Source organism: Moschus berezovskii, chromosome 17, assembly GCF_049115385.1.
Source record: "Moschus berezovskii isolate FMDL1 chromosome 17, NW_MosBer_1.0, whole genome shotgun sequence".
Lineage (NCBI taxonomy): Eukaryota > Metazoa > Chordata > Mammalia > Artiodactyla > Moschidae > Moschus > Moschus berezovskii.
In genome coordinates this window covers 48909996-48932197 of record NC_142476.1, presented here as the reverse complement: position 1 = coordinate 48932197, position 22202 = coordinate 48909996, and the positions used below count along the sequence as shown (strand labels likewise).

The 22202-nt window shown below is 45.6% G+C and overlaps 1 protein-coding gene across 6 annotated transcripts in view; it reads right to left on the bottom strand.

The window, feature by feature from the left end:
* Positions 1-2908: 2908 nt before the first annotated feature.
* Positions 2909-22202, bottom strand: part of KIF1B (kinesin family member 1B) — a 154637-nt gene continuing 135343 nt past the window's right edge. For 5 of the 6 annotated variants that reach the window (XM_088845438.1, XM_055419532.2, XM_055419533.2 and 2 more), the window contains 11 exons: positions 18410-18524; positions 17515-17648; positions 16721-16782; positions 13044-13189; positions 12616-12855; positions 11431-11502; positions 10301-10422; positions 8535-8684; positions 8055-8247; positions 7739-7857; positions 2909-7212 (listed from right to left, as the gene is read on the bottom strand). In XM_088845438.1, coding sequence (XP_088701564.1) covers positions 7170-7212; positions 7739-7857; positions 8055-8247; positions 8535-8684; positions 10301-10422; positions 11431-11502; positions 12616-12855; positions 13044-13189; positions 16721-16782; positions 17515-17648; positions 18410-18524 — 1396 coding nt within the window. In that variant the 3' untranslated portion in view covers positions 2909-7169. The remainder of the gene's footprint in view (positions 7213-7738; positions 7858-8054; positions 8248-8534; positions 8685-10300; positions 10423-11430; positions 11503-12615; positions 12856-13043; positions 13190-16720; positions 16783-17514; positions 17649-18409; positions 18525-22202) is intronic. The other variant, XM_055419531.2, reaches the window with a different exon arrangement.

Below are 22202 nucleotides of genomic sequence, written 5' to 3'. Positions count from 1 at the left end.
ACATGCTGGCCTATCACCTTGCTTTAGAATAAAAACTTCTCTGTAACCCCATCTCTCCCCCACCCCCTCCCCACTGTACTCACTCAGCCTTCCCTCCTCCCACTTTCCCTGGCACCTACTCCAGCTAGACTCTTTGGCACCACTCAGAACACGTTCTACTTGCCGACGACCTCACCTGAGCAGAGGCGCCACTGAGTTCTCCTCCCATGTGAAGTGACTCTGTTACCAGATCATTCCTGCTTCCATCAGCCCCACACAAGAGAGAAATGAAACTGCCCGAGTTTGGAAGGAGCCCCTGGCATGGCCAAGCCAACCATTTTGTCTCTGGGAATCTCGGCTGCCATCAGGGAACTTCTCAGCTGATACAGAAACTTACGAGACATGCAGGGTCTCAGGCCTCCTCAATCCAAATCTGCATTTAGTACGACCCACTGGGGAGTCTAGTGCACATTAAAGCTCAAGACACACTGCAGCCCACCCTCTGACATTCAGGATTGGGAATCCATTAAACCCCAGACCTAAGCCGCATTCTCCAATCACAGCTTTAATGGTAATGAAGGTGAAATTTTGATTGTCCTTCTGCCTTGTCAGTTGGCTCTAAAACTGGGAAGCAGTGATGGCATTCCACTGGTCCCTCAAACTTCTTAGAACCTCCTCCTTGTTGCCAAAACCTGTGGTCATGCTCAGTTCTTATTTTAACTGGTCAGCTGCCCCAGACACAGTCACTTCCTCCATCTTCACACACTTCCTTAACTTGGTTACCAAATACCATGCCCTCTTCATGACCACTTCTCTTGGGCTTTGCTGTCGTCCCCTCTCCTGACTGCCCCAGGTCGCAGAGCCCTGATTCTCACCAGCTTCTCACTCCCCAGATTGCCTTACCTCTTGCCTTTATTGATTTACTTATTTTTGGCCTTGACGGATCTCAGTTGCAGCTTGTGGGTTCTTTATTGCGGTGCTGGGCTTAGTTGCCCTGTGGCATGTAGGATTTTAGTTTCCCAACCAGGAATTGAATCCTTGTCCCCTGCATTGCAAGGCAGATTCTTAACCACTGGACTGCCAGGGAAGTCCGTCTTGCCTTTATTGTCACCTTCACGTGACAGTTCCTAAATGCGTCTCTCCAGCCCAACCTCTCCCCCTGAATCCAACGAGTACATTCAGCTGCCTCAGGGAGCACACTTGCAGGTGGGAGCTCTTATGTCTCAGAGTGAACAAGCCACAGCCAAGTCATCCGCTCAGTACCGCCCTCCACCGTTCTCCTCTAGCCTCCTTCACCCCAGGGAAATGCCAGTCTGTCCTGTTTGCTCAGGCATGCGTCCCAGGAGTTACCTTCCTTCTTTCTCTACATGCAGTCACTCAGCAAACTCCAAGTTCTAACAGGATAACATGTCCTGAATCTGACCCTTTCTCCCCAGATTTGCTGCTCTCAGTCCAAGCCTCCACCCCCCCATCCCCACCCCATCAGCACTAGGGCAACAACTTCCCACGTGCTCCCTCTTCCTCCACACGCTCCTGTCTCTACACACACAGGCTGCTTTCCAGAATGGCCTTTTTAAGAACATTATAAAGGATTTCCCTGGTGGTCCAATGGCTAAGACTCCCTACTCCTAATGAAGAGGGGCTGGGTTCGATCCTTGGCCTGGGAACTAGATCCCACATGCCATAAGAAACAACCCGCCCGCGTGCTGCAACGAAGATTGAGAATCCCAACCAGATCAGCCAAATAAATATTTTAAAGATTTAAACAAACAACACACACAAATAAGATCATGGGGTGTATCTTCTCAAAGCCCTCCCTTGGTTCCTATTTACTCTAATGAAATTGGTTACCTAAGCCCTTGAAACCACCCAGGCCTGATTACTTCCTGTCTCCACCCGGGCCACCTCCCTATTCTGGAACCTTCTGAAGACACAGCTGTGTCAAGTACTTATTTCCCCTGCTTGGAGACCACCTCTGTGCCCAGGGATTTGCATGGCTCGGGCTTCCCAGATGGTGCAGTGGTAATGAACTCACCTGCCAATGCAGGAGACACAGGTTCGATCCCTGGGTCAGGAAGATGCCCTGGAGGAGGAAATGGCAACCCACTCCAGTATTCTTGCCTGGAGAATCCCATGGACAGAGGAGCCTGGCAGGCTAGTCCACGGGTCACAAAGCATTGGACACGACTGAGTACACATGCACCTTGCATGGCTCACCCATTTATTCACTCTGAGTCTACGCTGCTGTCATCTCCCAACAGAGGCCTTCTCTGCCCACACATCTAAAAAGATGCCTCTTTCCCTCTCATCCCTTCTAACATTTTATTCAGCTTTACTTTGCTCTGTAACATTTAAAATTTGTGTAACGAATATCTTCTGTTACCGGAATGGGAGGGCCACGGGTACCAGGCCTGTTTGGTTCGCTGCTGAGTCATCAGCATCCAGACACACGCAGGCACAGGTGGATGCGTGTGAATTGAGTCAATGCTTTTCACCTGAATGTCACTTCAACTCTCTGCTTCCACTCCTCCCCACACACCCGGGACAGTGGCCCCTGATCGTGTTCTGCTCACAACGGGAACTTGTTAAACTGATACAGTGAAAATCCCAACCACTGTACTACACACAGAATCACTACCACACCACACACTACAGACTTACTGAGATGTTCACAAAGAGAGGCCTCAAGAGAAAAAAGGGACAAATCTTCCATCTAGAATAGCCACTCCCATACTTGGGAGGCAAGTACTTCCAAAGAAACAGCACCACACTAGTTACATAATAACTGTTGTGTGGAATTCTCAGAAAGGAACGTGTAGGTCATGGCAGTGTGACGTTTTTCCCAGAAGAGCAGTATCTTTTCCAGTCAAGAAAAATCTTTGTGTAAATACCTTTCAAAGGGTGCAAGAATAAAAGCACATCAAGAGCCTTCTGATGCACTGGTTGTACCTTTATTAATATGACCTCGTTCACTAATAGTTCCGTGATGCAAGGTTACCATACACAGTTAGATAATGTCGGCATTGCACATCTAAGGCTATACAGCAAAAGAACCAGAATTAGTACAAATACAAGAACTATATTTACATTCTGTATACTCAAGCTCCGACCGTCAGATCATATTTACATAATAAAACATGAAAATGAAAATCTGAAATTAATAATGTACATTGTTGCTAATGTGCTCAACTCCTTCCCTGGGGAGAGATCAGTTTGCAAAGTCTTGGTTCAAAAAGGCCACTTATGCTTCACGGGTCTTGTGGTTGTGCACGAGGGTGACGAGACCCAAAGTCTCACGGGACAAATGCTTCAGAACCACCAAGTTGGGGACGACTCATAGAAGGCTGTTGGGTTCCTCAGGTGAACTGATGTCAGGATGTGCAAATGAAAAGGATGAACTCGAAGACGTGAAAACAACACGCGACAGCCAGGGTTTGGTAGGAGACCAACCTCAGCTAGGACTTCCTATCTGAGCACAGGCCATTTGGCTGTGACTCTGTAACATGAAATTTGTATCAACTCTGATTCCTTCCTGTAAGCGATCAGAGGCTTTCCTAAGATTTGATGGGGCTCAAATACAAGTTTCATAAATGGCCTTTTGAACAACAGCAGCAGGGAGTCTCTCAGCCGATCAAGCTGTTTTACTAAGGAAACACAAGCCGATCTGTTCCCGCTACACAGTCATGGTCTAGCCACACCTTGGTGAAGCATCAGAGGCCACGGGGGACAGCTGTAGTGCACAGGAGTTAGAGTCCTATTGAAAATACATTCAGCAAACCTTCTGAGAGCAGCAGCAGGATTAGTCTCTTCTTTTTAAAGAGCAGGTTAACAATCACATTTTAAAAAGGGAACCAAAAGGGAAAAACAAAGGACCCACATCAAACAAGAAAGGGACAAGCCCTGATAGAGAAGCTGAGTGGAACCAGGATGAGGGGTGCCAAGTACCGACAGGTGCTACGAGCGCATCACCGTGCTTTTCCAGTTCAATGTGCAATTAATTACAGCTGTGTAAATATACAAATACCTTACAAAATTAAATATCCCTGTAAATTAGACAACAAGCAGCAGGCAACAAAGTCTTTGCTTTGATATATGTGCCAGGAGAAGTCGTTTTTACTTTAGGTACCAAAAGATCTTGCAATGATTTAACTGATTCATCTTAAAAGAGCTGAAAAACCCCACTGAAAGTGAGCAGTTGTGTAAGTTCTATACAGCTGAAGGGGAAAAAAGTAGTGGTTTCTTGGGAGAAATCATTTCCCTCAACTTTCCTCACATTATAAAAATGGACTGGAATTCAAGTTCCCACCCAGCTGCCAGAGGCTGCCCCTCCCCGCGCTGGTGGCCATGCGTGGGCTGGCTAACCCCGCAGAGCCCAGCCCAGGAGCTGACCGACCCCCAGGCAGGCGCAGAGACAAGGAGGGTGTGGACACCAGTCTGGTGGAAGTCGTGGGCCGTCTTTTTGCTCTGACAGGAGAAGGGAGGACACAGGGAGGAGATGGTTACTTTTAAATAGCACTTATCTCTCCTTACTCTGTATGAGTGTTCTTCCTTGCTTTGTTGTTATTATTCTGCTTGCTTAAAAGAGTGCATTAGGGGAAAAAGAAAACCCAAAAACTACCTTAAAAGGTAGCTTCCTTAAAGATTTGAGTTCTTTCACTTTTCATCCACAAAAGCCTCATAATTCCTGACATAAATGCCCTCAGAGCTTGAAAGTGGAGATGGGCCTACCTGGAAAGGGAACATCAACCCTTGTTCCAGCTTTAATCTGAAAACAGGCCCCTAGAGAAGAGGGGCCCCCGCGGGGGCTGTACAGGTGAGCCATGGCCTCGGCCCCCACCGCCTCAATAGGCCTTCTGATCTCAGCCTGTCGTCGTATCTGACATCCCAAAGCAAAGACTTTCCCGGTCAGTTTTGTTTAAGTGAGAAGCAAAAATGAGTCATGTCAGTCTGTCACTTGATTTCTCTCTCCCTCCGCTTCCCCCACCTCCTTCAGTCACAGACATGGGTCCTCCTGTCAGACTTTAACAGCAGCAGCATCCATGACCTAACTCTACACGTTAACCTTCGAATCTCATCTTTGTTCCCTGAAATTACTTAATTTCAGCCCAGGAAGCTGTCTCTAAGCACAAACAGACCCTGGGTTTGAGTAGACACTGGAAGGGCATATTGTGCCCATTAGATAAGAAACCTCTAACTACATTAAAGTCTCAAGTACCACTTAGAAAACAAGTAACATTAGGGTTAGTGACCTATGTTTCATTTAAGCAGAGGAAGAAAGTTTAAAAATCTACTACAGTTTTTCTTAATAATTTTTCAGGTAAGGCCATAGCCTTTGATTACTCTTCTTTCTCTTGTTCAGCTCTCCAGTGACTTCCTTTTCCTCCTCTTTGCAAAGCAGTTATGAATGAAGCCAGAAGATGAGCCCCGACAGGAAGGCGAGGCCACTGTCTGGGTGCTGACACGCCTGCCCAGCACCCGTTCTGAGGAGCGCGTGGGCCTTTCCCCTTGCTGCCTGAAAGTCAGTGCCCTCGAGACTGGGGATCTCCGGTCTCCACAAAGTGGGAGTGAGTAGACACTTTCCTGATTGCCTGGGGGATGGTGAAAGAAAGGTGTGAGCAAGGGCGGGAAAGGATGGTAGAGGACATCCCCAAGTCAACTGGAAAGGAACCGAAGTACCCGGAGGCTCCTCTCCTGTTCATTCCTGGGACACTCACTGCAGCTGGAAGAGGAGGCGCATCTTCTGCCCTGGCCTCTGGCAGCAGGTGAGCCTGTTCTGTCACAGCAGGAGGCTGTGGGCTCCTCTCCCCTCTGGCAGGATTTCCAGAGAAGATAACCAACTATGTCTGGGGCCAGGGTTCAGGTGGAACTGCTTCTCTGCCCCCAGGTGTCCTTTTGCTTTCAGTGGTACGAGCCAGTCTGTTATAATTCTGGGGTCCAAAAAGCAAAGCCTACCACGTTCGCTTATTTATTTGTTCATGGAGGGAGACAAGTATCACTGACAGGATTTCCAACTGGACGAGGATCACTGAAAATGGCCACTGGATTCAGAGGGAGGCTTCTGAGTGTATTTTGTTGTTCAGTTGCTTAGTCATGTCCGACTCTTTGTGACCCCATGGACTGCAGTACAGCAGGCTCCTCTGCTCAAGTGTATTCTTAGAGCTACATTTCTCTGATCAAAGGGAGCTACAACCATCATAAGGTCACTGCCCGGCCTACCCATAATCATGATGATGACAAAGACCATTAGGTTCATCACCAGGAAGGCAGACACTCCCTCCTGGTGGGATATTTGTGTATGACATCATGGCAGGAATTCCAAACTGAGTCACCATCATTACTAAGAGGCTCCCTCCCAGTGAGACAAACCGCTCAAGGAGCCCTCCTGTGAGGGAACCCCGGCATCCTCTGGACTACCACTGCCAAGGCCCCCAGGCCTGTGAGACCCACTGGCAACAGCCCTAGCTCTTCCCTTCTAACACAGTCAACAGCGGCCGCTGTCCCAAATCTGCTGAAAAGTCCCTCTCTTCTCCTCTCTTTCACTATGTTAAAACTATATAGCTATGTTCTAAATAAGCCCCAATTTCAGAGAATACACCTTTCCCACCTCTAAGCTCACTGCAACCATTTGTTTCCCTGAACGGATAATTCAGGGATTAGTCATGGCAAGAAGCAACAGAAAGGGGAAGGGTAAGATTTTTCCCCTCGGGTTCTAAAAAGACTAGATGTCTCCTCCTTTAGTCTCTAAGCCACCCAAGAAAAGTTAAAATTATATCCCAAACAGAGAAAAGAAAGAAGTATTATGGGGTCTTGAAAAACAGACAGAGATATCCAAAGACAGTAGCACAGATGTCAGTGGTCATAATGGGGACCTATCATACAAAAGGAAGCCAAAGTACACCAAAAAATAATTTGGATCTCCTTGGGGGTTTTGTGTGTGTTTTTTTGTTTGTTTTTTCCCCACTTTTGTTAGGCCACATGCTTCTAACAAGATTCTCAGCACAGGAAAAAAGAAAAGAGTACAGAGCAATGGGGATGGGGACCAGAAGCACTAGAAAAAGTGCTGGACGAGAGGGACGAGTAGTTAAGCCACAGGATCACACACAAGAGTAACCGTCAAGGATCACAAAGAGAAATGAGGGGAAACACTTTCTTTATCTCTCGGAAGGCGGGTGAGGGTGCTCGGCAGTCACCTAGTACTTTGCTTGGCTCGGGCATCTGCGGGAGAGTTTTGACCTGCAGGTGAGAAAGGAATGAGAGGATGAGATAGATACAGGGTTGGAGGCTGAGATTCAGAGGGCCCCGCCCCATAGGTCTGCTTCTCTGTGCCCCCTCCTTCATGTCCTTCGTCCTCCCATCCTGCACTGCAGGCCCAGTCGTTAGGCCCCTGGACAAACAGGCCAGCTGACGGTCCTCCTCACTCTGGGGATCCCGGGACAGAGGCCCCTCTCGGGGTCTGAGGTTGGATCACACAGCTGAACACCGGGGACCATTAAGGTTCTCCCAGTCTTTCCTTTACTCAGTCCCACAGCCTCTAGCTGCAGCCCCCTGAAGAACAAGTCGAAGCAAGAGATTAACTGGGTTCAAATGTAACCAAAGTCCCTGAGGCCCTCAGGACACCTGATGACCTACGCCCACACTCACACTCCTGTCCTTTCTCCAATTTAAACGTGTTCGAAGCAAGACTTCCTTTCCTGTTTATGTTGACATCCCTGGAACCAACTGCCAAGGAGAGAAAGGAAACACAAGAAGAGCTTCTTACCGTATTGTGCCAGCAAGGAGCGGATTAAAGGCGTACAACCAGTCGTTCACGTCTTTGTCGTTGAGAGCCTGCAAAAGGACCCCACGGTGCTTGGTGCACACGGCAAAGGTGTTCGGTGTCTGGAAGAGACCCAGGAGAACAAGAAGGTTCCTATGGATACTGAACTACCTGCCACATTCAGAGGGCACACGGCCCTTTACACAGATGGTTCAGAGACACCAAACACAAAACAGAGATTCTGCACCACATGACAGGGTTCAGAACTCCAAAGGGCAGGCCGTGAACAGCAATGAACAGCAAAGAGGGCAGGACTGACCTTCACCATGGCCTGCTGGTCCTCGCTGTACTCCACCTGGGCTGTGGACAGGTTAATGATGCCCCGTTCCACAGGGTCTTTGTCGCTGTTATAGATGAAAACGTAAGGGCGACGGACCACGACGAAATGTTTAGCCCAGTTGCTGGACAGGGGCTCCTTGAAATGCAGATATCCTTTCTTGGAGACCACTGAGCTGAAAGGACAGGTCAACAGAGGTTAGTTCCTAAGAAATACAAAGTGATCATAAGCTGAAGGCCATCAAAACAGACTGAGGCCACATCCCTAGGTTGAAGGAAACAGGTAATGATCTATTCAGCAGGCCGTGTCAGGTGAGGGGGACAGACATACACCTGGAGCAGAACCCAGTCCTGTTCCTGCATCCCAGGTCCACCTGCATTAGACTTGAGCATAACAGTTGGAAGTGAATTCCTGCTAATCTGTCTTCTAATACCCGGCATTTCTGTTCCATACAGTACTTACCCGGGTCTAATTTCTTCAATATCTGGAACAAGATTGAGAAATTCATTTTTTCCTGCTCGGGCCAAATAGGGCGTTTCCACAGGTGGGACAATCTGAAACTGTTCAAATTCTGGGCAGGGACTAGAGGCCCGGGAATTGGCTTCTGGGGTCCTTGAAAAGAGACAGAGGTTAGGAAGAAAGGGGGTACCAAGAGCTTCTGTGAGGTCAATGCACAAAACAATGCTTCTCCCCAAACACCAGGGACCCTGCCAACATCAGGTCCTCAGAGCCTGGCTAAGACAGAGCTGGCATCCAAAAGGTAATTAATCCCACATCCACTGGGTGTCATCCTTCGGCAATTATTAACACAAAGGAAATTCTTACTGAGTCTCTCAGTCTCCCCTCTTGTCCGGAAGCACCTCTGAACAGAAGGCTGAGGAGTATGAACACCATTCCCTGGTATGCTCCTGTCTAGTCCCCAGGCCACACCTAGGGCACCACCTAGGGCAGGGGTTCTCAAGATGAGGTCCCTGATCAGCAGCATCAACTTCACTTGAAAAGAGTGTTAGAGATTCAGATTCTCCAGCTCCTGCTCAGACACGTGGAATCAGAAACCCTGGATGGGGCTCAGCCATCTGGGCTCCCACAAGCCTCCCAGGTGGTGCTGATGTCTCTAAAGTCTGAGAAGCACTGCCTGAAGGACCAGTGGAGCAGGCAGCAAATGAAGAACTGGGTTCCCATGTGACCGTCTGGAGCAAAGCTGCTGAGAGACAATTCCTCTGCTATGTGCTGTTATCTTTGTAGAGCAGCTTAGTCTAATCAATTGTATCTCACTAACTCCAAAAAGCCCATTTTCCTCACACTTCATTGTTCCTCGAATTGGGATGCTTCTTATAATTGATGGCATGTCACATTGCAGTGACAGTGCTTTGGCTTTCTTGCACACTATGTGTTAAGCCACTTCAGTCATCTCTGACTCTTTGAGACCCTATGGACCATTGCCTTCCAGGCGCCTCTGTCCAAGGGATTCTCCAGGCAAGAATACTGGAGTGGGTTGCCAAGCCTTCCTGCAAGAGATCTTCCCAACCCAGGGATTGAACCCATGTCCCTTATGTCTCTTGCACTGCCAGGTGGGTTCTTTACCACTAGCGCCAACAGGGAAGTTTTTTTAGTGGCATATAAAAATAATGTCTTAGAGTTGATGGCAGTGAAATTCAACTAAATCACCCTGTTGTGTTGTTTTCTGCAGCCCGCTGTATCAGTACTGATACAGGAAGACAGGCAATTGGATGATAACCAGGTGGGTGCAGACAGGTGAGCATAACGAATGGAGACAGGGCAAAGGAGACTGACGGCAACTGCACAGCAGTGATTGTAACAATTAAGTCATGACACCTAGACTTGCTCTCTATTACTCTTACCTATATATTTGGCTGTGTCATTAAAATATTTTTTCCAAAGTCATTTCAAAATATTTTTCCCTAGATGGGGCTTCCTGTGTCTGATATGAATGGGGAGACAACTGGGGTTGTGAACTGAAGAACAAATCAAGCAAAGGGGGATGAAGAGGAGTCAGTGACATGGTGCAGAGATTTAGGAAGGTGTGACATTCAGAGATGGCAGGAGCACCTTCCAAGCCACTGTGACATCCAGAAAAGTCTCCCACATATCTCCCAGAGCTGTCTGGGAGATGGTGCTGCCCTCGGCTGGGAACCACTGAGTGAGCAGAAGGTCGGCATTTACCTTGGCTCTCACATTAGCTTCTCTCGGTAAAGTCAGGTACTTACTTCTGATCCAAGGAGTTGCTCCTAGCGTCCACCAAAGAGGGGCAGGTAGAAGAGGGAGTGAGGGTGGAACTGCTAAAACTGGACACAGAGGGATCCCGGCCGATGGGAGAGATATCAGACAACTGGAAGAAAACAGAGCTCGGCAAGTGAGATTCAGATGAACACCATGACCTCTGCAGTGAGAAGCTTTGGCAGCCAGGGACCTCACAAATCTCCTGTGTTTCGGGTCTTTCAAGAAAACAATTTCTACAAATATTTTATGGCCTAAGTGTCACAATAGGAATAAAGAAATTTACAAAAGAGGCAAGGCTTGCTTTTTATATTTATAAAATATGTCTATATTTTATACTGCTATAGACTCCTTCCTTGACTAAATGACCCTGTCTATGCATGCCGAGCACTGAGAACAGCAGGTACTGTTCTAAGAACATGGCAGAGGCCCTGCCCTCCTGAAACTTACATTCTAAGTGGAGAAGGCAGAGAATCAACCAATCAACAAGCACTTTAAGAAGTGTCAGGCAGGGATCGCTGCTACAGCAAAACGGGAAGCAGGTTAAAAAGTTTCAGAGAGCTGCTGGCTTCACAGAGGATGGTTAAGGGGATTCACTTCAAGGAGGCAATATCTGAGCAGAATGATGAAATAGCTAAGGAAGCCAATCATGGGACTATCTGGAAGATTATTCCAGACAAATGAACAGGCCATGTACACAGACCCAAGGCGGAAAGCTTGGCTTGTCTAGGGAACAGCAGGAAAGGGGATGATGATGGTAGGAAAGTGAAGTGTTCACAAGTGTTCTCAAGTGTTCACCTCACTCTCTGTTGAGGGCAACAAAATTTCATGCCACCAAGAACATCAGGACTTGCTGTGCCCTGCCATATAATAATGTATCACCCTCAACAGAATATTCTTCTCCAAGGGATCCAGGGAAAAGCCAAATGTTTCCCATCTGATAATTGGTCTAAGAGACAGAGAAGGATATGTTCATCTTCAGAAGTCAGTGTTCTGACTGAAAAATTAAATAAATAAATGCAGGAGGAGGTATATCAGACATCCTCAGACATAACACCAGGCCCATCTCAAGCCACCTAAAAGCAGCAGAACCTGAGGACAGGAAACATGAGCTTCTCACCTTGCAGTCACTGATGCTGCCGTGTACCTGGCTGAATTCTCGGTTGAAAGTGTGGGTGAGAAGTTGCAGGCACTAGGGAAGAGAATGAGAAGAGTTAAGTTTTGATGGTTAAACAAAGTCCTGAATTAAAGCAGGGAGGGAAAATAACATGCCTAAGACTCACGGTGGAGCTCAGCTGCTGCTCAAATAACCTGGGAAATTAGCTAGGTATATAGCAAGGGAAGCCTTGGACCTGCCTAATAAAGATGATAATATGAGTGGATAAAAAGCCATTCTCAAAACTGCAAAAGTGAATTACTGCAAACACCACAGTTTAAAGTGTTTAAGAATGCAATGGCATCTCTAATTCTCAACTTACCTTGGTACTAAAAGGCATGGAGATTTCTAGATGACATATGTTCCTAAATCAACTAGATGACCATTTGATTACTATAAAAATCATAGACTCCCTCTTATTTCTATATTCCATTGTCAGCCAGTTGCCCAGACCCACATGCCTGGTGGTCATCCCAAACAAGCCCTCTGCCCGCTCCTGTGGTATCCAGGCAGAAACAGTGTGGATTTTATCATCCAAACATCTCACAATTCTTCTTCATCCCACATACTCCCACCATAGTTAGAAAACTTGATCATTTCTCATCTGGATTACTGAAATAAAGAAGTCTTTATGCCTCTAGTCTCACCACAAATTTAGCCTCTTTATTACTGCCAGAGAAATCTTTCTAAAACACAAATATCCATTTGAAGCATTTCCAGGTCACTCCCAGAATACTCAGAATGCTTTAGTCCAGCACCCAGGCTCTTCGTGATCTGGCCCTGGCCTGTTTCCCCAACTCCATCTCCTATCCCTCTCCTGCACGGATTCCCTCACACTGGTCATGCAGGACATTGCTAGCTCTCGCCTGTGTATCCTCCCAAGGTCAGCTCACGAGTGCCCTCCTGGGTAGGCCTCTCCTCTGCCTCCCACAGCTTTTCAGATCACACCTGTATTAAAAGCTGGCCACCCACTAGCCTGTAAACTTATTAAGGGTAGAAATTAAGTCTTCTTTACTCTTATATTCACAGTGTCAGCATAGGCCTTTAATCAGAGGCCCTCAGAGAAAGATGAAAATGCAAAAGAGAAAACAGAAAGACCAGCTCACAGAGCCTCAGGGGGAAGTGCTCAGCAGAGACAGGGAGTCCCACCTTAGTAGCCAGTTCTTTCTCTCGATCCACCAGGCTTTCAATGTCTGCTGAGTCGTAGCCACTGCTCTCACTGGGTGTGATGGCACTTTCAAAGGTGGTGGTTGAGATCTGAGAGGAGATGCTGGTGGAGGTGCTGAGGGTCCCGCTGCTGAGGCTGGGGGACAACGAGTCACTCAGGGATTTGGGGATGCTGTCACCCAGTCTGTCGCGGAGCAGCAGAAAGTGGCGGGTTTTCTCCACCTAAGAAGACCAACAGTACAGCCTCAGCAAATGCAAGCTCATCAAGGTCTTAATAAGCAAAGTATTATATCACACCTCCACTGTGACTGAGAACTGCCAAGCCCTGGACACAAGCATCAGCTGGGCATAAGATGGTATTTGGGGCATCTTGCCCAAGAGTTCGCCTGCGCCTGCCTCCCCCCCAGTACCTCGTGCAGGAGCTCCAGCTTCTCCAACTCCCACTGGTGCTCTAGGATGAGGCTGTCTCCCCGGGGCCGCCAGCCGGCCAAGTTCTCCTCCCCCCGCACGTACGCCACTGAGGTATCCAAGATTTTCCTTCTCCTCCGCTGCATGCCTGGGATAAGAGGAAACCACTTTTTTTCCCCACAGAAAAACCCAAGTCTAATTTTAGCTCAAAAGGAATGAATAATTCATACATATGGCACACTAGGACAGTTGAGTCTCAAGATACATGGGGTATCATTAATAAAAAATGTATCCCTTTTGCTCCAAAGCAAATGTCTGAACTTCTTTTAAAACTGAGTTTTATATTCTTAGATAATTATGAAGCTGGTAATGCAACTTGAGAAAATGCTAGATATTATGTTAAGTGAAAACACAGAAATTGAATAGTATGCACATTATTGGTTCAAATATATAATAATATACTCAGAGGAAAAAAGTGGGAAAGGACCATATGCACCTCCCTCGTTTCATGGCTCAGTCAAGATGGTAGATGACCAACTGGTTCTGCCTCCATTCAGTTCAGTTCAGTTCAGTCGCTCAGTCGTGTCCGACTCTCCGCGACCCCGTGAATCACAGCACGCCAGGCCTCCCTGTCCTTTAAAAATGTTGTACTGGTTTCAGAAGTCTGTGACACTGTACAGGAGACAGGGATCAAGACCATCCCCAAGAAAAAGAAATGCAAAAAAGCAAAATGGCTGTCTGAGGAGGCCTTACAAATAGGTGTGAAAAGAAGAAAAGCAAAGCAGAAAAGGAAATATACACACATTTGAATGCAGAGTTCCAAAGAATAGCAAGGAGAGATAAGAAAGCCTTCCTCAGTGATCAATGCAAAGAAATAGAGGAAAACAACAGAATGGGAAAGACTAGAGATCTCTTAGAAAATTAGAGATACCAAGGGAACATTTCATGCAGAGATGGGCTCAATAGAGGACAGAAATGGTATGGACCTAACAGAAGCAGAAGATATTAAGATGAGGTGGCAATACACAGAAGAACTGTACAAAAAAGATCTTCATGACCCAGTTAATCACTATGGTGTGATCACTCACCTAGAGCCAGACATCCTAGAATGTGAAGTCAAGTGGGCCTTAGGAAGCATCACTACAAACAAAGCTAGTGGAGGTGATGGAATCCCAGTTGAGCTATTTCAAATCCTAAAAGATGATGCTGTGAAAGTGCTGCACTCAATATGCCAGCAAATTTGGAAAACTCAGCAGCAGCCACAGGACTGGAAAAGGTCAGTTTTCATTCCAATCCCACAGAAAGGAAATGCCAAAGAATGTAAAAACTACCACACAATTGCACTCATCTCACACGCTAGTAAAGTTATGCTCAAAATTCTCCAAGCCAGGCTTCAGCAATACATGAACCGTGAACTTCCAGTTGTTCAAGCTGGTTTTAGAAAAAGGCAGAGGAACCAGAGATCAAATTGCCAACATCTGCTGGATCATCGAAAACGCAAGAGAGTTCCAGAAAAACATCTATTTCTGCTTTCTTGACTATGCCAAAGATTTTGACTGTGTGGATCACAATAAACTGTGGAAAATTCTGAAAGAGATGGGAATACCAGACCACCTGACCTGCCTCTTGAGAAATCTGTATGCAGGTCAGGAAGCAATAGTTAGAACTGGACATGGAAAAACAGACTGGTTCCAAATAGGAAAAGGAGTACATCAAGACTATATATCGTTACCCTGCTTATTCAACTTCTATGCAGAGTACATTATGAGAAATGCTGGGCTGAAGGAAGCACAAGCTGGAATCAAGATTGTTGGGAGAAATATCAATAACCTCAGATATACAGATGACACCACCCTTATGGCAGAAAGTGAAGAAGAACTTTAAAGAGCTTCTTGATGAAGGTGAAAGAGGAGAGTGAAAAAGTTGGCTTAAAGCGCATCCGGTCCCATCACTTCATGGCAAATAGATGGGGAAACAGTGGCTGACTTTATTTTTCTGGGCTCCAAAATCACTGTGGATGGTGACTGCAGCCATGAAATTAAAAGATGCTTGCTCCTTGGAAGGAAAGTTATGACCAACCTAGACAGCATATTAAAAAGCAGAGACATTACTTTGCCAACAAAGGTCCATCTAGTCAAGGCTATGGTTTTTCCAGTGGTCATGTATGGATGTGAGAGTTGGACTGTGAAGAAAGCTGATCGCCGAAGAATTGATGCATTTGAACTGTGGTGTTGGAGAAGACTCTTGAGAGTCCCTTGGATTGCAAGGAGATCCAACCAGTCCATCCTAAAGAAGATCAGTCCTGGGTGTTCATTGGAGGGACTGATGTTGCAGCTCAAACTCCAATATTTTCGCCACCTGATGCGGAGAGCTGACTCATTTGAAAAGACCCTGATGCTGGGAAAGATTGAGGGCAGGAGGAGAATGGGATGACAGAGGATGAGATGGTTGGATGGCATCACTGCCTCAATGGACATGAGTTTGGGTAAGCTCAGTGAGCTGGTGATGGACAGGGAGGCCTGGCATGCTGCAGTTCATGGGGTCGCAAAGAGTTGGACACAACTGAGTGACTGAACTGAACTGATTTCAAATTTAAAAGACATGAAATTGAAGTGAAATTGAAAGGCGCTCAGTCTTGTCCAACTCTTTGTGACCCCGAGGACTGTATAGTCCATGGAATTCTCCAGGCAAGAATACTGGAGTGGGTAGCCTTCCCCTTCTCCAGTGGATCTTCCTCACCGAGGAAGCAAACTGGGGTCTCCCGCATTGCAGTCGGATTCTTCACCAACTGAGCTCTCAGGTAGCCCTTAAAATACATGAATTTACGTTAATTTTAAAATTTCTGAAGGAATTCTCTAGACACTGTAATTGCGGCTATGGGAGTTAGATTCATACTCAGAATCTTCCTTTTATCTCCATTCTTACCTGTGGGCCTCAGTCTCTTTTCCACATATGTTCTCTAAAATGATTCAGACTTACACTAAATGCTTTGAAAAACACATATCCATGTTCCAGTTTCACAAACATGGAAACGCAGAGGCCTGCTTAAGGAATTGGAGGAATAACACCAGTCCACAGAGACATAAAAAGGGACACAGAACAAGCTCAGCTTAATATTAATAATTTGTCTTTCCATAGCATAGGAGGTTCAAATTCTAGTTTGACGGCACCTGCGAAGTCACACTGTAGAGTTATCTTTGGGGCTAAAGTAGGAAGGGAAATGGTTCTGAAGTTTTCCAAACCAAATTCACTGTAATACATTTGATTTTTTGGGGGGTGGGGTGGTGGGGAGGGGGGTCATGACTCAGGGCTTGTAGGATCTTAGTTCCTTGACCAGGGACTGAACCTGGGGCCATGGCAGTGAATGCACTGAGTCCTAACCACTGGATCGCCAGGGAATTCTCATAATATGCTTGAATTTGTTATACTGATAATATTCCACAGCCTAGTAACAATCTGTTCTATACAGTTTTTATAACTCTATAGCATGTCATAAAGCAAACAGTGTTGTAACTCAGAAAATGGGTAACTCCTACCATCACCACCAAAGTGGCTTGTAAAATATAACTGGTGTCTCAAAAATGTATATCCATCCTGCATGGGTGGGATAAACTTTTGATACAGTGTACTGCAGTCAAATGCAAAGGTAACTCTCCCTTCCCTGATCCACAGAGCTTACCTGGACTTCCTGTGTCTGCCATTTTGCATAAACTGAGTTCATAAATTCCAGTGACTCGATTGCTATGTAAAATAAAACAAATAAACAACTGCTGAATTTCAAACAGCACAAAAACAGGAAGAATCTCAATTCTCTCTGCTTAAAACATTGTCTCCTGTGCTGGAATTGCAACCCACCCTCAAATATAAATACAGACATCTCTCATCAGTCGCTGTTCTTCTATTCTAAACTTAGGAAAAAACTGAATGATAAACTGGAAAATGTTTAATTCAAATGTGAAAATTGAATTTTGCTTTTTCTTACCACAAGAACAAGAGATGAGGGGGTAAAGGTCTGATTAGAATGAAAATGATTAACACCAGCTTCTAGGGGGTGTGGTTAGGAAGGGGACTGAACCTTCTACTGCATTAGTAACCATTTTAAGCTGAGTGGTGATGCACAGGTAGTCACTGTATTATTCTTGATGTACATTTATGTATCTAAAACACAAATATATCTTAAGAATAAGAACATCCCAACAGTAAGCTGTTAGAAATAATAATAATGACATTTAAAAGAACACTCAGTCCCTGAAAAACTGTTGAAGTGTTCACAATGGAACATGCCTTCCTTCCTTTACTACTCATCCATCTATTAATATTTTACTAAATGCCAAGATTTACCTCACTGCACTCACTCCAGGTGTCAGCTACCAAATGGTTTATAGGCTGAGAACTCTGAAAACAGCAATTAGGAGACTGCTCATTCTGTATGGGGCCCACCAACCCAAGGAGACACTTGTCTCCAAAACTTACGAGTCTGGTGACTTTGAATAGCCGCTGCCAAAGAGGCTGCGCAGCGAGCGTGGCGGCGAGATCTTGGCGTCCCGGGAGTAGAAGACCATGCATACGTCCTTGGTGATGACGGCTGGCTGGATGCAGTGATCCAGCTGAAAGCAGACAGAACACCTGTGACCACAGTCTGGGAACTATGGCATTGGAAAGCTGGTCCCACACGTGGTGGGTAGAGGACTTCAGCTCTACGAACAATTTGTTTCAACGGCAAATCAGAAAACAATACGTGTAAGGTCAGGCGGTATTCCTTGTAGGAGGATTTACTTTTCTCAAAATTTTTTCAAAGTTTTTTCTGTACACAACAGCTGATACTTATTATTTGTCATATGCCCAGCACTGTTTGCCCTAAATCCCTTTTTGTGACCTCTCAACAACCCTCTTAGGTAAAGGCTATTAATACTATCATTACCCCTATTCAAGAGACGAGGAGACTGAGGCACAGAGGAGAAATCACTCGTCCAAGGACAGGAGGGCAGTTAAGTGACAGCACTGGGACCTAAACTCAAACAGGCTAGTTCTAGCATCTGCTGTTGCTATATGTTAACCACCACTAGGCTCCATCCATAACTTCCAAAACAAGAGGCTGTTTTCTTAAAATCATGCATTCTCTGAAGGATGGGGATTAGGCTTCTAAAACTGAAAATGAAATAGAAGTTACGTGACTTTTCGGTTAACTAGAGACTGGGAACAGAACCTACTATAACCAGAGTAGTTAGCAAAGTATAAGATAAGTAACTTAAGGATGAGCTGGGAGAAAGACAAAATCAGTCACATCGTTCCTCCCATCTCCTTGTTGTAACCTGCCCACTGTGCAGGACTGGCAGGTCACGGCAACTCAAGTTGTGGGTCCTCTCACCTCCAGATAGGCCGACAAAGTCATGTAGATCTTTTCCCCATAGGGTGTCACTCGGTTCAGAAGAAGGGAGTTATGGAGGGAACTATCCCAGACGGCCTCGAAACGATAGAAGGTCCTACGGTCGAAAAGGCAAGAGGGGTCACCTAAAGCTGTAGGCACGTAAGCGCAGGTACTGCCACAGTCGGAAATGCTGTAGAGCCCTGAAGTCACCTTTAGCCCAGGTAGTGCCACAATAAGAAATGCTGCAGAACCCACAGCGACCCACAGTTCCAACTTCCCCAACTCTGACAACAGAGTAGAACCTTCATCTCCTGGGAGATAAATGTCAGTCTCCAACCTCTTGCCCCCACCCATTGTCAAGGCACACTTAGCTATGCTCTTTTTTTGGACAAGCCTGTTTTTTCCCTGCCTATAAACATCAACATAGTGAGATCAATCAAAAAAATTAAGATGAAAAGCAGAAGTGAATATGGACAGAAACTAAAATAAGAAAGACTAAGTGAGCTCCTCTGTGAGTCAGTGACAAAGGCAGGAAGCAGAGGTTCAATCATTTGAAGCAGCCTTCTTCATGTCTCAATTCCATCCTGGTGAACCTCAGAAACGTCACACACACGTCTAGGAGGACTGATGAGAGAGACAGTATGGAGAACCCTGTTTTAAATAAAATATGAGGCTATTCTTAGCTGACATTTTAGTAAAAGAAAATGATTTTTAGTACCAGAACTAGCCAACCACTATTTATCAGTTTTCTAAAAATCCACATAAGAATCTAACATTCAAATAACAAACAGAAGTTTGATTATTTAATAAACACCCATAAACTGATTTTGTAAACTGTCCTAATGCCTTTTTTCCTCCCAGTAAAAAACTATAGCCCCTACTTGACATTAAACCTTCTAGTTCAGCAGGTCTCACCTGAAACACCATCCTGAGTTCAACAGCAGTGTCAGAGATCAACTCCCAACTCAACCCCTGAGAGAACTGTCAGGGGAAACACCTTGTCCACTCCTGCAGAGTGGGCTGTCCAGCACCACACTCTCTGGACATGTAACACACCTCACCTGATACAACTAGAGCTTTGCACACTTTATTCCCTGCCCAGTACATTCCACCTCGCTCCTTCCCAAATGGTAATCTCACGGCAGCTGTCTTTTCTAGATGTTGGCAAACAGCTGGCATATCTTCTCTCTAAACACACCTCTGTGCTTCTTTCTCCAGAAATAATCAGAGAAAACAAAACTTCTAAATGAACTCCGTAACCACACCTCATCCTGAGTGCTAGTGTTTGAAGCCTGATGATTTCATCTTGTAGCTGCTTCTAGAAGTACAGTTGTAAGTCATCTTGAAGTACAACAGGGGATGGGGGCTGACCCTCCATGTTCTTAAAAATCCGTGTATAGGACTTCCCTGGTGGTCCTGTCAACAAAGGAGACATGGGTTCGAGCCCTGGTTTGGGAAGATCCCACATGCTGCAGGGCACCACAACTACTGAGCCCGAGTGCCTACAGTCTGTGCTCCAGAAGAGAAGCCAACGCAGTGAGAAGCGCGAACCGCGACAAAGAGTAGCCCCTGCTCGCTGAAACTAGAGAAAGTCTGCGTAGCAATGAAGACCCAGAACAGCCAAAAAAGAAAAAATCCGCATAAACTTATAGTAAGCCCTCGGTATCCAAGGTTCTGCCTCCACAGGTTCAACCAACCACGGATCATGGAGTGCTGTGGTACCTAGTACTGAAAAAAATCAACACAGAAGTGGACCCACACAGCTCAAGTCCGTGTTGTTCAAGGGTCATCAGCTGTACATGTTACTCTTGCAAAGATCTAGCTCTTAAGGTAGTGTGTAAGGGGTCAAGGAAATTCTCTACACAGACAACAAAGGAACAGAGAGACAGCAAGACAAAGATGGATGAAGCAACCAAGGGACCCAAACAGCAACCACAGAGGACAACAGAAGCACCTCCCCTGCCCCTGGGCTCACCAGAGAGCCCTTTATGTACCCACAGAGCCCTGTTTTGATCGAATCTAAATTTTAGCTTGGTTTAAAACAAATTCTGATGTTGGGTGGTGGAATCCATTACTTCAGCAGAAGCCACCTGAGGGCTCTGTCTTTGAGATGGCTCTTTTATTGCATCCCAGTGTCTGCTGAGGGACCTGGAATGGGGCCTACCTGTGGTCCTGCAGTCTGGGCCCGCCTCTGCTGAGGTCAAGTAAAGCCCCTTCCTAGGGTGAGAGCATGTGTTACCCTGGAGACACTGGACAGTGATTCCTAGTCCTGCTGCCTGGACCTGTGACTCATTAAGAAATGAACCAGAACCTGCACTTCCTGGGGCCAGGATTTATGGTTCATGATTCCCTCTCAAATGAGGAAAGTGTTCTGAATGAGCGTGAGAAAGCCTCTTCACATTCCTGTTGTCTAGTTTTCATTTAACCTAAAGAAGAAATTTCTCTGATAGAAACTTGGCTAACATAGAAAAATTCTTACATCACTAAAATCTCCCTGTATTGGGATGGGGAGAAAAAGATGGGTTTGGTTGTTTTTTTGGTTTGATTTGTTTGGTGCTTGGGAGTTACGGCTGCACATTTTTTCCAAAATACTCACCAAGGGTGGCAGTTCTTGAGAAGAGGTCATACAAACTACAACCAAGACGCATGAGTAATGTCAACGGACTCAAGCGAGCAAGAGAACTGGCAGTTAGAAACAGGGCTGAGTCCTAAAACATGCTGTCTTGTATGGCTTTAAGGTGGTCAGGAAATAACCCCAGGTTTATTTCTCAAGATATTCTAAACAAAAGCCATGTGTGTTTATGTGTTGTATGGGTGTTTGTGTATATGCATCTTAAAAAAAACATTTAGGCTATACTGTTATGTGTCACTTCCTTCAGTTTTCTTTCCTCAATCAGATGAAGAGCGAGATGGGAGGAAATTTCCTTCACTACCAAACTAGGAATTTTTTTCTATTCCAAAAGCAGAAAATAATGAGACAAGTAGTCCTGACAGGACAAAGAGAAATGTTTAAAAATAAAAAATATTTCTCACAGACTCAGCTACCCAAATGACTGATCTGGTCTCTGATACTACACAGGACAAAACAAAGAAAAAGGTGAACATTCACAAAAGCCTGAGATTCCATATGAAATGCGGGCAGTAACATTCTACTTTGCAAAGTGGAAGGGGAAAACTTGACGCGGCATAAGAATCAAATGAGCAGGTTTACTAAATGGAATGAGAAAATAATTATGAACTCTACAGATTACTTAAGAACCTACAAGTGAAACTATACATGCATTAGAAAAACCTACGGCACAGGGGTGCAGAGTAAGGTCTTGCTCTATTCCTAAGTGGGTGCAAGTTTACAGAGGGGAAAACTACTAAATTACAATAGCAGTCAAAGCAACATAACACATAAAGCATTCTGATAAACAGAATCCTTATGTGCAAAAAAGCAAACAGAAAATACCTAGGAATATCCTTATCAAGAAAAAGCCTGCAAAAACATAGAAAAAACTTTTGTTAGTACAGCAAAAGTCAAAAAACAAAAAAAGGAAAAAAGAGAGGGGGGGAGAGAGAGAAGAGAAAAACACAGACATAAAACACAAATTTGCTGACAAGCAAAGTGAATTCAAGTGGACAATTAACAGCGAATTTCACGGGACACAGTTTGATAAAACGGCTTACAATGACAAGAGTCCCTCTCCTGAGACGTTGTGTTAAGTGCTGGACGTGAAAGGGAGACAGTTTTGATTAACATCCCTTTAGGAGGTGACTTACTATCGGCAATGGTAGGAAGTTGCTGTGG